General features: G+C 37.6%; 1 protein-coding gene across 1 annotated transcript in view; it reads left to right on the top strand.

Annotated features, from left to right (window-relative positions):
• Positions 1–14,742, top strand: part of cdh13 (cadherin 13, H-cadherin (heart)) — a 419,656-nt gene that overhangs the window by 173,826 nt on the left and 231,088 nt on the right. The window contains exons 4-5 of the mRNA XM_053677941.1: positions 486–599; positions 7,408–7,413. Of these exons, the coding sequence (XP_053533916.1) occupies positions 486–599; positions 7,408–7,413 (120 nt within the window). The remainder of the gene's footprint in view (positions 1–485; positions 600–7,407; positions 7,414–14,742) is intronic.

Below are 14,742 nucleotides of genomic sequence, written 5' to 3'. Positions count from 1 at the left end.
CAGACTTGCTTTAATATCCACTTTTAATGACTAGATGAGGTCACTGATGGAAATAAATAAATAAATAAATAAATAAATAAATAAATAAATAAATGCTACGCTGTATTCTGGCTACTGTTCTGTGACAGCCGCAGCAGATTCCTGATTGTTATAATGGGTTTCTTTGAAAAAGGAAAGGGTATACAGTGGCTAATTAAATGGCCTTAGTGTAAAGCAGATCTTAAAAGGATGAATAGGGAAAGTGTTGTTAATGGATAAATAGTTCATGGATCTCCGGTTGATACTGCACTACTCCAGTCTCTACTGTTTTAGTTAGTTTGTGTATGGGTGAGCATTTTTCTGGTGCTTTAATTGCAGTGGAAATTGTATAAATGGCTAGTAGAAACAAAGAAACAAAGGTCTTAAGCTTTAAAGCAATATAAGGAGTTCTTATGAAAGCAGATTATATCTTTAATATTCTTTTTTATTATTATTTTGCTGTGCAGGAGATTCTGGGTGTCGGAAAGATGACGCCATATAGGTCAAAGAGATCCCTGTTGGTGCCGCCTATGTTTGTGCCTGAGAACCAGCGTGCACCGTTTCCCAGGTCCATCGGAAAGGTGAGACTTTGAACACAAAACAGGATGAGTCATGAGTACTGTACTCTATATTACGCATCTCTCTATAGTTTAAATTTGAATTTTGTGATGTTAAAACAGATGAAATAATTGTAAAAAATTTTATACCACAGCACTGTTGAATTCTCAAATCTGATTGGCCAGAAGGTATGAACTCACTTTCTATAAGATCAGCTCTGACAGTACTGCTGTGATGATAGGCTTACATTAAAGCACTTAAAAAACATCATATTTAACAATGAAAAATGTTGAAACATCGATATGGTGACATTTTCTATAAGAAGTGTTAGTGCTTACAGTCAGTTCTTTGTATCATGCGAAACAATTGCTTAATTGTAAGTAGAATAAAACACTTCAGAACATGCAGTTGTAGGAACGTAATCAATTTGGGGTGATTATGTAATGTAAACGTAACTCTACGTTACATCAGGCCACATTACACCACCCTATCATGATTAGTTTCCTATAACTGCACATCCTGCTATGTTATATTCTTTACTTAATGAATCAAACTATCCAAGATATCAGATCATTTGAAAGTTCATGTATTTACTGCAGCATTTCTTATGTACAGATCTTTTCTGTCCTTCTCTATCATATGCTTTATAATGGTCTTTATGTGATTTCTAATGGGCCTGAAAATAATCAGAGTTTAACAGTACAATAGGCAGCTCAAATGACACTCAGATATTTCAAACCCCAGGCCTCAGTGATTCCCATCAAACTAAAGGGTACTGTTATACTCTGGTCAGCTCTGAATAATAAAAAAGAAGAAAGAAATAGGCCTCATTTGATTCCCATTGAGTATATCTCCAATTTTACAGATTCCCCTGTTGGCCATTGTCATAGCTATTAGGGAGAATGAGGGGAGAAAGGAACGAGAACCAGTCTGAAAGCTTCAGAATGAATGTTTCTTGCAGGAACACCATCTAAAAACGGGGCTGTGCTTTACCCCATTGATTGCTTTAGACATTCTGCTGATGGTCTTTAGTCATTAATGAGACCATTTTTAGAAATTATCAGCTGTCATCATTAGCTCCCTAAAAGAGTTTCTGGGTCCAGGGTGGGTTAGGACCTGTTTTTTCCTACAGATTTGGTGGGGTCCAAAATTCTGAGACCATGTTAAAAATCTGTTTTTTGTTTTTTTGTTTTTATTTAAGATTTAAAATAAATAGAATGTTTTAGAATACTGAAATATAGAAAATAAATGTTCAATATCTTTAATATTTAATATTCACGATTCTGCACTATTTCTTGGTCCCAAATGTGTGATACTGACCATGGTAACTTCTTTGTACAAAAGGTCAAATTTTCTTCATTCCTAATCTCTTCTACTGAAGTATGCGCTCAGGCAGCTTTCCAGTAGATTTGAAAGAAAATGGATTATAAGGTTCTGCTCTTGTGGAGTCTATGCCAGCTCGATCGCACACTGTCATTAAAGCAAAAAGCGAACATACCAAATAATATGAAACTTCAATTTCATGTAAACATTTCAATATTTCAGTCATGTTGTTGTCAGTAATATAATTTGTAATGAAAATTGATATATTACATTAGAAAAGACTGCAAAATAGAAGCATTTTCACTAGTGCTCTCAGACTTTAGGACCCCACTGTATGTCTGATGAAGAAGTGGTGTATACTGTATGTGTGTGTGCACTTGCTGTGTGACAAAACTCTCACACTCATGTGTTGCCTTTGAGTCCAAAAGGATAAGAAAGAGAGAAAAAAAAGCAATAAACAGCATACGTATGATAATGGCACACTGAAGAGAAAATGTTGTGCTGTCTCCAGATTTTGTGTAAGCGTGTGCCCTCGGGTGGTGTGAACCTCTTTTGAGAGTGTATAGAGAGTGCACTTGGGGTGTATTCAATAAGGCTTTCTTGGCTTTCTCTATAGCAGCCTACAAGAGTAGTGTTAGAGAGAAGCTTGCGTAAGATTGATCCTAACTATTACATAATGCGTGATGGGTCCTTTACAAAGGTAATAATATGATTTAATAATATATTAATAATGAAGAAGAAAGCATCCTTTTTTGTTTAGTGTACAGGTGTGTGTGTGTGTATGTGTGTGTAGGTGTGTTTGTACTGCTTTGCTCTAGGCAAAGTAGGCAACCTCACAGCTCTTCCCTTTGTAAAGTGTGCTATGTGCCTGTCAGATGAGAGAGGGTCAAAGGTGTCCATTTCTTTCTTTTTTTTCACCTCTAAAGTAATTTTTCCAGACAGTGCCTATGGCAGGGACAAGACCTGTCGTGCACTGTCATAAATCAGCAGGATACCTTCAACCAATCTCTCTTAAAAACTTCTTCTTCCAGTTCATGGTCTATCAAAAGAGAAAAGAGGATAGCAAAAAGAAATAAAACAAATACAAAGAAATCAAATATTCTCCTGTAGCAAAAAAGCAAATGGCACTCACAGCTACAACCCCAATTCCGAAAAGCAAAAAAAAAAAAACAAGCAAAAAATTCATTTGAAAATTCACTTCACCCTGTACTATATTGTAAACACACATTATTTGATGTTTTACTTTGTGAATTGAATTTATTTTTGAAAATATACACTCATTTCAAAATTGATGACTGCAACACACTCCAAAACCATTGAGACAGTCGACTGTTTACAACTGTGTAACATCACCTTTTCTCATGACAAAAGAAAGGTTGCCATATAAATGGAGGATGAGCATTCTGTCTGCACATAGTCATAAACCATAAACAAATGCCTCAGCTGATGGAATGCTATGAGGGAAAGTATGATTTTGTTAGAGGATGAAAGCTGGCTTATAAATCGGTTCCATTTTCCATGGCATCTTCTTTTAAGACCGCAACAGTTCCAGCACGTTGGCCGAGACACTTGAAACGTGATCACCTGGGTACAATGTAGATCTTTTTTTCCGCTCCATTTTCACATCAGACCATTTTGTTTTCACCTCAATTAATTCACATCTTTCTGTAATTTGTCTCCATGTTTTAACCTTTTTAGGTGCTCTTATGCTGTTAAGTATCCACTGATCTACCATAACATTAAAACCACCTGCCTAATTTTGTGTAGGTCTCCATTGTGCTGCCAAAAGGGTCGAGTTTGTCTTTTGACCCACACGTACAATCTACTGTCAAGAATTCCTTTTTTCATCTTAGAAATATCGCTAGACTTCGCCCTATGCTATCTTCTCCTGTGACTGAAAGGCTTATCAATACTTTTGTTTTTTTTTCGTATTGATTACTGCAATTTACTTTTTGCAGGGGTTCCTAAAGCCACACTAAATAAAATTGCAATGTGTGCAAAATTCTGCTACTAGGATCCTGACTGGTTTCTGGAGAAATGAACACCTCACTCCAACAGTGAGGTCCTTGCACTGGCTCCCGATCAGGGTTCACGCTGATTTTAAAATCCTTACGCTCACAGGTATATATATATATATATATATATATATATATATATATATATATATATATATATATATATATATATATATTAGTCTGTTTGTTTTGTTTTGTTTTTGTTAAGATGTCGTGTTATAAATAGACATTTTTCATGCTGTTCTTTGGACCAAACATCTTGGGCCAATGGGCTTCTTAAAGAAAAAAGAAGAAGAAAAAACACGAATGATTATTATTTAGATAGCTAACATGACTTTCACTAACATTCATAATTGTCAGCCCACTAACCTGGCTGGTTAGATACTGGATACAAAATGTCAGCTAACTGAGAAATCAATGCAATAAATAAAACTTCATTCACCTCAGCATTTCTAAAAAAAAAAATAAAAAAATGTAATGCCTACTTCTGAGACAATTAACTGAGATGCTTTGCAACAAGTAACATTTAACCATGAATGGAAGAGTTGCAATTGTAGGATACACAGGACCATTTTTTAAAATCCCACATCTGCCTGCTCCTGAATGAATTCTGGTGAATCCTGCTCACTCTCACAGCAAGTTTAAACAGTCCCATCCACTCTCTCAATTATCTGTACTTGTACCAGTATGCTATATTTTCTAAATAAACTGAGCTGGTTCTGCTTCCCAAAATATAGAAAATTGGTGATTGAAACAACAGTGCCTACGTTTACATGGTAAACGTGTTTGTTTGCCGTCAAACGGTTGAGCACTGCCGTGTGTGTACGTGTCCTGTCGCAAAATGCGGTGAAATCTCCCACATGATGTTAATAATGTGAATAAGGGGTGTACATATCTGTAATTCACCTTCGATAATGCGACTAAAACAGGAATACTCCACACGTCTTAATTCCATTTGTGTTTACTTCCAGTATGACTTTAGTCAGATTAAGGTAATAAAGGTAATAAAAAATTTCTGTTTACATGCTAGTTTCTTAATCAGAGTATTGTCTTAATCAGGTTAATATCGGATTATTGATGTCCATGTAAACATACTGAGTGACTACACCCAGGATGAATGAATGCAGTAAATGCATGGCACAGCACTGTACACATATTGGATATGCTCTCATGTTAATGAACGTGGACTTTTTTGTTCCTCAAGCTTCATATCAGACTACCTGCTCCAGTGAGCATGAAAGTAAAATCTGCCTGCTTTTGATTTATTTGCACATTTCTATCAATCCAACCAGCACTAGCTGTTCATAAAGACCTTTGCATTTCATGTCTGATATTAAACAAGTTAAAATCACCTGTAACTTTTTTAAGTAAAAACGCCTCCGTGCGCCATACACCTTTAGAGTTCTGATTAAGAGATGCTCAGCATTATTTACATTTACATTTATTCACTTAGCAGACACTTTTATCCAAAGCGACTTACAAATGAGAAAGATACAAGCAAAGTGATATCAAGCAGAGAACAATACAAGAAGTGCTACCATACAAGAACTATTAATTGAATTCCAGAAGAAATTATTGTGATAGAACTGACCCTCTTTAACCCTCTTTAACCTTCAACTTTCTATTACACTCTGATGTGTCTCCTTCTGTTTGTCTACTGTACTCTGTCTCTTCCTCCCTCACCTTCCTGATCTCTTCTTAGTGACTCTGCATCAGGAAGCAGGCTAACGTGGGCTATTTTATCTGAACCTGTATCTATGCACTAGAGATGAGAAAAAATGGATTTTCTGTATGAAAAAAACTCACTCGCTTGTGCAGTCTGCGATCATCACAAGGCACCTTTTCAAGTTTAATGATTCCAGATTCTGTTTTACTGTTGAAGAACAGCAGAGGAAATGTTACATCTAAAAATAATCGACAGCAATGAACCTGCTATGGGAAGTGTATGTTTCATTTATTCCACACTTCAGTGAAATCCTTTCACATCATCACATCTTGACATTTTATACATTATATAGTTTTAAAAACTGCAAATTTCCCTGAACTTATATGTTTCTTCTTTGCATGCATCTCAATCACAAGTTCTAGCATTTTAATATCTGGTTACCTGAAAGTAGAAAGGGAGAATATTACATTTATAGATTTCATGCTCTGTCTGCCTCTTCATTTATAAGACAAATGGCTTTTTAATTGTGATTTCATCCATATACAGCATGTACAGTACACGGTGAAAACAACGTTCCCCGAGGACCATGGCGCTGCATAAAACAAAACACTAACCACATTAAATGACATGGAACTAAAAAAAGACCTACACATTCTACATAAAGTGCACATGCAAACGTGTGCAAGCAACACAAGACAGTAGAGTAACTACTATAGCAATACAATGGTCATAGTAAGTGACAGTGTAGCAAAGACCAGTACACAGTTCTAGTATGGAAGTGTCAGATATAACAGGTAGTGCAAAAAGATATAACAAGTATAACAATATAATTTTTTTTTTTAAATCTATTTTTAAAAAAATGCTGTGCATATAAACATAACATACCATGACATAGTATTCAGCAGATTAGCTTAAACCATGTGTGGACATAGCAGTTATTGTGGTAGCAGCCAAGTGAAGAGGATAGTGATGACAAGAAGTTGAACATAATATTTTTATAAGTACAGTAGCAGCAAAAATACAGGTTGTCCGTACAGAAATGTGCAAAAATTGCAAGGAGAGTGGGATGGTGTTTAGTTCAGTATGAGTGTGTATGTGTGTAAGTCCAGTCACTAAGTATTGAGGAGTCTGATGGCTTGGGGGAAGAAGCTGTGACACAGTCTAGCTGTGAGGGCCGAATGCTTCGGTACCTTTTTTCAGATGGCAGGAGATTGAAGAGTGTGAGGGGTGTGTGTGTGGGGGGGGGGGGGGGGGGGGGGCTTTGCGGATGCAGCGTGTGGTATAAATGTCTATGATGGAGGAAAGAGAGACCCCAATGATCTTCTCAGCTGTCCTCACTATCCGCTGCAGGGACTTGCGATCCGATATGGTGCAATTTCCAAACCAGGCAATGATGCAGCTTCTCAGGATGCTCTCGATGGTTCCTCTGTAGAACATGAGGGGATGGATATGGGCTTTTTTCAGCTTTTGCAGAAAGTAGAGATGCTGCTGGGCTTTCTTGGTTATGGAGCTGGTGTTGAGGGACCAGGTGAGGTTTGTTTTGTCCACATTCTGAGACATGTTGTTGGTTCTGCACAAGTCCGTTCTTGCTGATGAGGCCCACCACCGTCGTGTCATCTGCGAACTTGATGATGTGATTTGAATTGTACTTTGCTGCACATTCGTGAGTCAGCAGAGTGAACAGAAGTGGACTGAACACAGCCCTGGAGGGCCCCGTCCTCAGTGTGGTGGTGCTAGAGATGCTGTTCCCGATCCGGACTGACTGAGGTCTCCCAGTCAGGAAGTCCAGGATCCAGTTGCAGATGAGTCTCTGTCTCATCACTTGAGGTTATAGTCACTTGTAGCATTTGACAAACCGGAGCCTCATTTTAAAACTTTCTCTGTTGCCGTCTCTACAGAATATATAAGTGCTCTTCTCTGTTTTGATGGTGATGTGGGAGCATTGCAGACAATTTGACAGCTGGTATCTGATTACAAGCTTAATTGATTCTGTTTTACTCTGGCTTTTAATTATCCAAAAACCTTGATCACATTTTGTATTTCTGAAACTGCCTCCTTACACAACATACTCTGTGTAGGCAGACAGCCAAAGTAAGGTTAGAAAATAAATACAAAAATACATCATTTTGGTAAAATATATCTAGGCATTCTTAAAGTAAAGATGTCAAAGTATATTTTTGGTATGAAAACTTTTATTTATTTATTTATTCATTTTGGCTGTTTTCCAAAATTTTGGGAGATTTTCCCAAAAGTGTCCCAAAAGTCGCCACACATCGGGTAAATTAAAACTGTTTAGCAAAACGTCTTCCAGAGTTTTTCATACTTAGTTTGCAATATATATTTTTTCAGATAGCCTTTAAGAATGTCTTTGACAAAAGAAGAATGTATTTAAAGCATTCTCATGGCTGGATCTGGATGCGATGGACTTTAATTTGGCGAGCACATCACACACGACATTGTTGCCAAACTTATTAACAAATTCAAAAAGACGGGAAGTGTTGCTGAACAACCAAGAAGTGGATGGCCACAAACATCCACTGATAAGGTCACAACCAATGTGGTGCTGGCAAACATAGTCCTCTATGTATGGACACTTTTGGAACACCCTGTAGTTTATCAGCAGTGCTTTTTGAGAACCATCTGAAATAAACTGTTAAGAGCCTCTAACCTTAGCTGTTTGGCAGCTGCCCATCAAGTAAGGTTGAGAGAATGTAAACAGAATGTAGTAATAGATTAATGCAATGCTTTCATTTGTTAATACTAACCAATTGCTGTGAATTAGGCAGCACATTTGAAGGTTCATTCATTCATACATTAATTTTCAGTGTGAATTATTGTTTTATCCTGATCATTGGTGCAGTGGATCTAGAGCATATCCCTGGAATACAGCCTAGATGGAACACCTGGGGAGGTGTTTCTGGCATGTCCAAAGGGGAGAAGACCTGGGGGCAGACCAAGGACTAGATGATGAGGTTATATCTCTCGTCTTGTCTGGGAGTGCCTGGGTATCCCTGTGGAGGAGCTGGAGGAAGTGCCTAGGGAGAGGGAGGTCTGGGCATCCCTGCTTAGACTGTTGCCTCCACAACCCGGACCCAGATAAGCGGAAAAAAATGTATGAATGAATGAACGGGAGGAAACTGGAGAACCTGGGAGATCATGTAAAAGTTGATACAGACAGTAAGCTGAGCTCAGGATTGAACCCTGGAGTTGTGACTCTCCAGTGCACCACCATGGTGCCCATTTTCTATTTCAGAGAGTGACTTTTCTGAGCTTGTTTAGTCGTTTAAGCCTCATCTTTTCACCGCTTTTGTTTTTCTCTATCACGCTTACCCTTACTTCCCTTACTTTACTAATCTTTCATATACCTCCTGCACCTTACCATTCCTTTAACCGCTCTTTATTCTGCTTTCCCCTTTACCTCACGCATGACACTGTGTGAAAAAACAGACCACATCTAAGCCTGGTGTGTATAGCACTAAATCTCTCAGTGTGTCTCTGCCTCAGGCCTCACTAAAGGATTGTGTTAATTATGCTCAAACGGACACAAAGGCAGCCCTTCATACCTCTGTTCTTCGATGCCTTGATCTCACGAGGATGAGACATGAGGTATGGGGCGAATCGAGTTATTGCAGCATTTTCCATGGTGAAGCTCCCCAATGGATCATGCTAATGTGAAATTCATGCTGATAAGAAGAGCTTTAAGGAGGGAAAAAAAGCAATAAAGGGCAGATTTGCAATGATTTCATGCTTGCCATTATATGACTCTTTGGAATTAGAAGAGATTTAACATGGGGCCATGCTCATGTGTCACGATGCACTTTTGCAAATGGAGTGGCTATTCACCTCCTGAGGTTCCTCATTGCTGTCCTGTAGTGCTGCCTGTCTCTCTGATCTTGTGGTTAATTATAGAAGTCACTCTTGCAGTTGATTTTTTTTCTGCCTCTCTATGCGGTGCTCTCAGCAGGGATGTTTAATATTTGATTTTTTTCTGATACACATTTACATAAGGTGACCTGGAGAAGATTTTCTTAGTGTGACCGCCCTTTCCGCATTGCTAAGTCCGTCGTATGTCTATAACGCAAGTACATTGCAAATACAAAAATACAAAATACAAAAATAGCGTTACTTTTTACCATTCTCTGCAATCAGGGTAAGAATATGAATCATTTAAGTTTCCTCTCAACATCTTCCAAATTGCTTAACCAATCAGCCGGACTAATTCCCCAATTGTTCTAAACTACTGAAGGGTTGAGGAGTGTGGAGTGTGTGTGTGTGTGTGTGTGTGTGTGTGTGTGTGTGTGTGTGTGCGCGTGATCAGCAAAGTGGAAGACAAGGCCAGTGCTCTTTTTCCTCTGCTGTCCTAATAACCATACGCCATCTGTGAATAATCAGAATCAACCAACCTTTACTGTTGATTGCCATTAGACTTCCAGCCTTGACCTCCTCCTGACAAATATGTGGGCCACAGCTGTGTGTGTGTGTGTGTGTGTGTGTGTGTGTGTGTGTGTGTGTGTGTGTGTGTGCGCGCACTTAAGGAAATAATAAAATACCAGAAGTAAAATACTGTCCATTACTGATTCAGTAGTGAGACAGCTTGAAATCTCTTTTCACAGTTTATCTGAGATATGTTTATCTACCTCCTAATTAATGCACATTAAGGGATGCCAAAGCAAGTTTATTTTTTATTCTATTTAAGATTTTTTTTCTCAGATTTACAAACTCCTCCACTAATATTGGCACCCTTGGTAAATATGAGCAAAGAAGGCTGTGAAAAATTGTCTTTATTGTTTAACCTTTTGATCTTTTATTTAAAAAAAAAATCTAAAAATAGAAAATCGAAAAAGATACTCTGCTCTCATGGATATCAAACAATTGCAAGTAATCACAAATATTGGAACAGGTGACTGAGGTGTTTCTTGCTGTCCAGGTGTGCCCAGTTAATTGATTGTTTAAAGAATTAATAGCTCTGAATGTCTACTCTTTATTTGAGTCCTGGGATTTTACCTGTGAAGATTGCTGTTAAAAAGGATAAACCACCACGAAGATCAGAGAGCTGTCTATGGGAGAAAAGCAAGCCATTTTGAAGTAAAGAATGGAGGGTAAATCTATCAGAGCCATTGCACAAGCAGTGGGCATAACAAATACAACACTTTAGAATGTCCTGAAAAAGAGAGAAACCATTGGTTTACTAACAATCAGACATCGAACAGGTCTGTCAAGGAAAACAACAGCAGTTGATGACAGAATCATTGTGAGAGCTGTGAAGAAAAACCCCAAAACAACAGTTAGTTGCATTACCAACAACATCACAGGGCAGGGGTGAAGGTATCACAATCCACTATTTGAAGAAGACTCCAAGTACAGAAATATAGAAGCCAAACCACAAGATGCAAACCACTCATGATCAGTAAGAATCGGAAAACCAGATTGGGAATTTGAAAATACAGAGAGGAGCTACAAGAGTTCTGGAAGAAAGATGAACCTCTACCAAAGTGATGGAAAGGCCAAAATGTGGAGAAAGAAAGGATCTGCTCATGATCCAAAACATAGAAGCTCATCAGTCAAGCATAGTGAAGGTAGTATCATGGCTTGGGCTTGCATGGCTGCTTCTAGAACTGGCTCACTAATCTTTATTGATGATGGAACTCATGATGGTCGGAGCAGAATGAATTCAGAAGTTTACAGAAACAATCTGTCTTCCAATTTACAGAAAAATGCATCCAATCTACAGTAATTGGGAGGAACTTAATCATGCAGCAAGACAATGACCCAAAACAACACAGGATTGTATTAGGAGGGAAAATGGAATGTTTTTGACTGGCCAAGTCAATCACCAGACCTTAACTCAGTTAAGCAGCATTGCACCTCCTGAAGAGGAGACCAAAGAGAGAAACCCTCCGAAACAAACAACAACAACAACAACAACTCAAAGAAGCTGTAGTACAAGCAACACAAGCAACACAAAGAGAAATAAAACAGTTTGGTGATGTCAATGAGTCGCAGACTTGATGCAATTATTGAAAGCAAAGGATATGCAACCAAATATTAAGTTTTATTTACTTTCATTTACTTTAAGACGATCTGTTCCTATACTTTTGCTCAGGTGCCATGTTTTATGTTGTATAACACATCTAGATGTAAATATAAGGACATGAAAGCTGAAATTCTTATCTGTTGTATCATATTCATCTTTTGATCTCAAACCCAAATGTCTTCAATGTATAGCGAAAGCAATACAAGTGGCCTTGCTCCAGTACATTCAGAGGGGACTGTAAGTCTGTTTGCAGTTCCTCTAATATTATCATTATTTTAAAAGGGTATAATGTAAAATCATTATTCTTTTACCATAAATAGGGTACACTTTTTGAGATCATGTTGATCAAAGATCATTATGGTTTGTATACTGGGAAACTACTGATGGTATGTCTTGGGCTCCATATATAAACTTTTTTCATACACATTTTGTTGTAGATGTTTATTCTCTGACTTCTGCAGTATTTAGATAGCACAAAACCATCCACAAACATTAACTTTACTAACAAAAATAAAATGTTACAGAAAAAATGTCTGTGTCAGTAACAAAAGCAACATATTATGTAATAGACCAAAAAAACAAAACAAAAAAAAAAGCATAATGAAGGCTGTCAGGGATTACCTGCAAAAACAGAAGCAACTGTGACAGTCAGAGTCTCCAGATAAACTGTTGCAGATTCTCCGGGATGCTTAGAAAAACTTACCAGCCAATTTCTGGTCCGTGCTATGTACAAGAGGTCTCAGAGACCTATTATGATCCCTTCACTCAAACCACATTGAGAGTTGGCCAGGGACATTTGTAATGTAAATGCTAATGCATCTTATGCATCCAGGACAATATTAACAGATTGGCTAGTCACGGCTACTGCTAGGTTCATGTTTTTCACATGGAATTGAGATACTTTTAAAAACTGCTATTAAAGTACTGCTATTAAAGACTTGGTATTTGTTATTACTATTTTTGGATCAGTTTTTAAAAGGGCTATAGCTACAGCCTACATGCTTTTTTTTCCCATCCACTTCACTTTCTTTTCGTTAAGAGCACCTTTCAGTTTATATGATTGATGAATAAAGTGTTTTGCTGAACTAAAGTGCTACAAAATGCCATGCAGACTGCCACTGACAGTGCATGTAAAGCTTTTATTGACAAATCCAGGGTGCAGTGCTTTCATTAGAAAATGTCCTCTGACAACTAAATATACACTTTGTGTGCATTTTGATATTAAGTGAGTAGCTTTGAGGCTGGTTTTGAAGACATCATGTTGCTTTTGGCATAGTTGGCAACCCGCTCTAATGACATGTGGGTCAGTAGAGATGTAACGATGCACTCTGAGCTGGTGGAAAATTGATGAAAATATGTGATGATTCAAATCGTTGAGATGTTACACAAATCGCGATACTCGTTTTAAGCAGCAGGGGCACTGAGGCTGTATACTAAGAACTCGTTTTACAGGCGCGATAGCAGCGAGCAAGTTGTAGCGTTAGTAGCAAACATGGCTCCGCAAGTGTAGATGTTGATGTTATTCAAATCGGAGGCGTGAGGGCATTTTGGCTTTCCGAAGACTAACAATGAAAGTAGTGAGGTGGTAACAGACAAAACAAAAACTGTGTTCAGATACTGCAAGATGTTAATATCCACTAATAGTACAACAAACATGGTGCAGCATATACACCATCACCATAGTGAGAAGCTCCAGTCCCCTCCACCTGCACCTAAAAAGCTATTAATAGGCCAAACCACACTGACCGGCGGATTTGCAGCCCCCCCTTACGCTGACGAGTAAGACAGCCACAGAGATCACAATGTGCATCAGTGTTTTCATGGCAAAAGATATGAGGCCATTTTCTGTCATAGAAAATGTGTATATGCTGATATTTCTTTTTTTTTTTTTTTTTTTTTTAAGTTTAAAATAAATCCAAGCTAGGAAAGAGAACAGGCAAAGCCTTAGTTTGTTTACATGAAGATATTTCTTTTATTTGTATTATTTATTTATTTGATTTAGAATTTCAGTTTTATTTTGTTAATTGACATAAGATATTTCAATTTAATTTTGTTATTTGACATAAGATATTTAAATTTCACAAAGAAATGTGCAGCATTTTGTCTGAGAAATAATAAAAGGATGCTTTTTCATTTATAATTTAGTCTTAAATCTCATTTTGTTAAAAAGAAAAAATCATGAGAAAATGGTATTGTGAAACTGGTATCATGAATCGTATCGCATCATGAGTTGAGTGATGCATTTAAAACACATCGGTTGACCACGTACGATCCAGTTAGCCAAAACACATTTAAATAACAGGTGAGAACGGAGCCTTAAAAGATGTAAAGAAACAAACAAACAAACAAAAAAATGAAATGGTTCACATATCTGTGGGAGGACAGATACAAAAGGACACAAAGGTTAATGGTACAGATGGCAGCTGCTACAGAGCCAAATATCATAGTGAAAAAATAGACTATAATCTTACTCGTGTTCTTCAGTACATCATTACAATAGAGAGCATGAATTACTCAAGCAATATAATGACTAATAAAAGTGTTTTGGATTTATTATTGCATGGGGAAATCCAGCCGTATATGGTCAAGCCAGAGTGCACAGAAGGACTACAGAATAAATAAAGCAATAGGAGGCAAATTGAGCACAAACACATGTCTCATTAGGCTTCAAAACATAATAAACATGTAATAATTAGCGAGCCTGCTCAAATTATCTGAGCCCCTGTCATAGAAGGATACATTTAGACATAGAACAAGCTACGTGGCAAACAACAGCAAATAGCAAGCTAGATAGATAGATATGGAATTACATTTTGTGCCAAAATTATTGAATGTGACTTTTCAAGAAACAAAAATATACTGTATATAATAACAAGAAAGACGAAAAACACTCTGAAACTGAAAATAGTGAACTCAGTGTCAAAAAATTAACATGGTCTTCAAATATACAGCATTCTTTGTTAACAGTATTCTAAGCTTCTTTTTTGCTTATCGTGGTTTATGAATACGCTGCCAGAGTTTACGCTTCACATGTTCGCCATTCTGGCACGAATCTCACGTGTGGGCGAGCGCAACAGCGACTTACTCTCACTGGCTATTGAGATTTGAATTGACAGCTCGAGTGTCCA

Source organism: Ictalurus punctatus, chromosome 4 (genome assembly GCF_001660625.3).
Source record: "Ictalurus punctatus breed USDA103 chromosome 4, Coco_2.0, whole genome shotgun sequence".
Taxonomy (NCBI): Eukaryota; Metazoa; Chordata; class Actinopteri; order Siluriformes; family Ictaluridae; genus Ictalurus; species Ictalurus punctatus.
The sequence above is the reverse complement of the archived record's forward strand: the minus strand, read 5'-3'. Positions and strand labels throughout refer to the sequence as shown.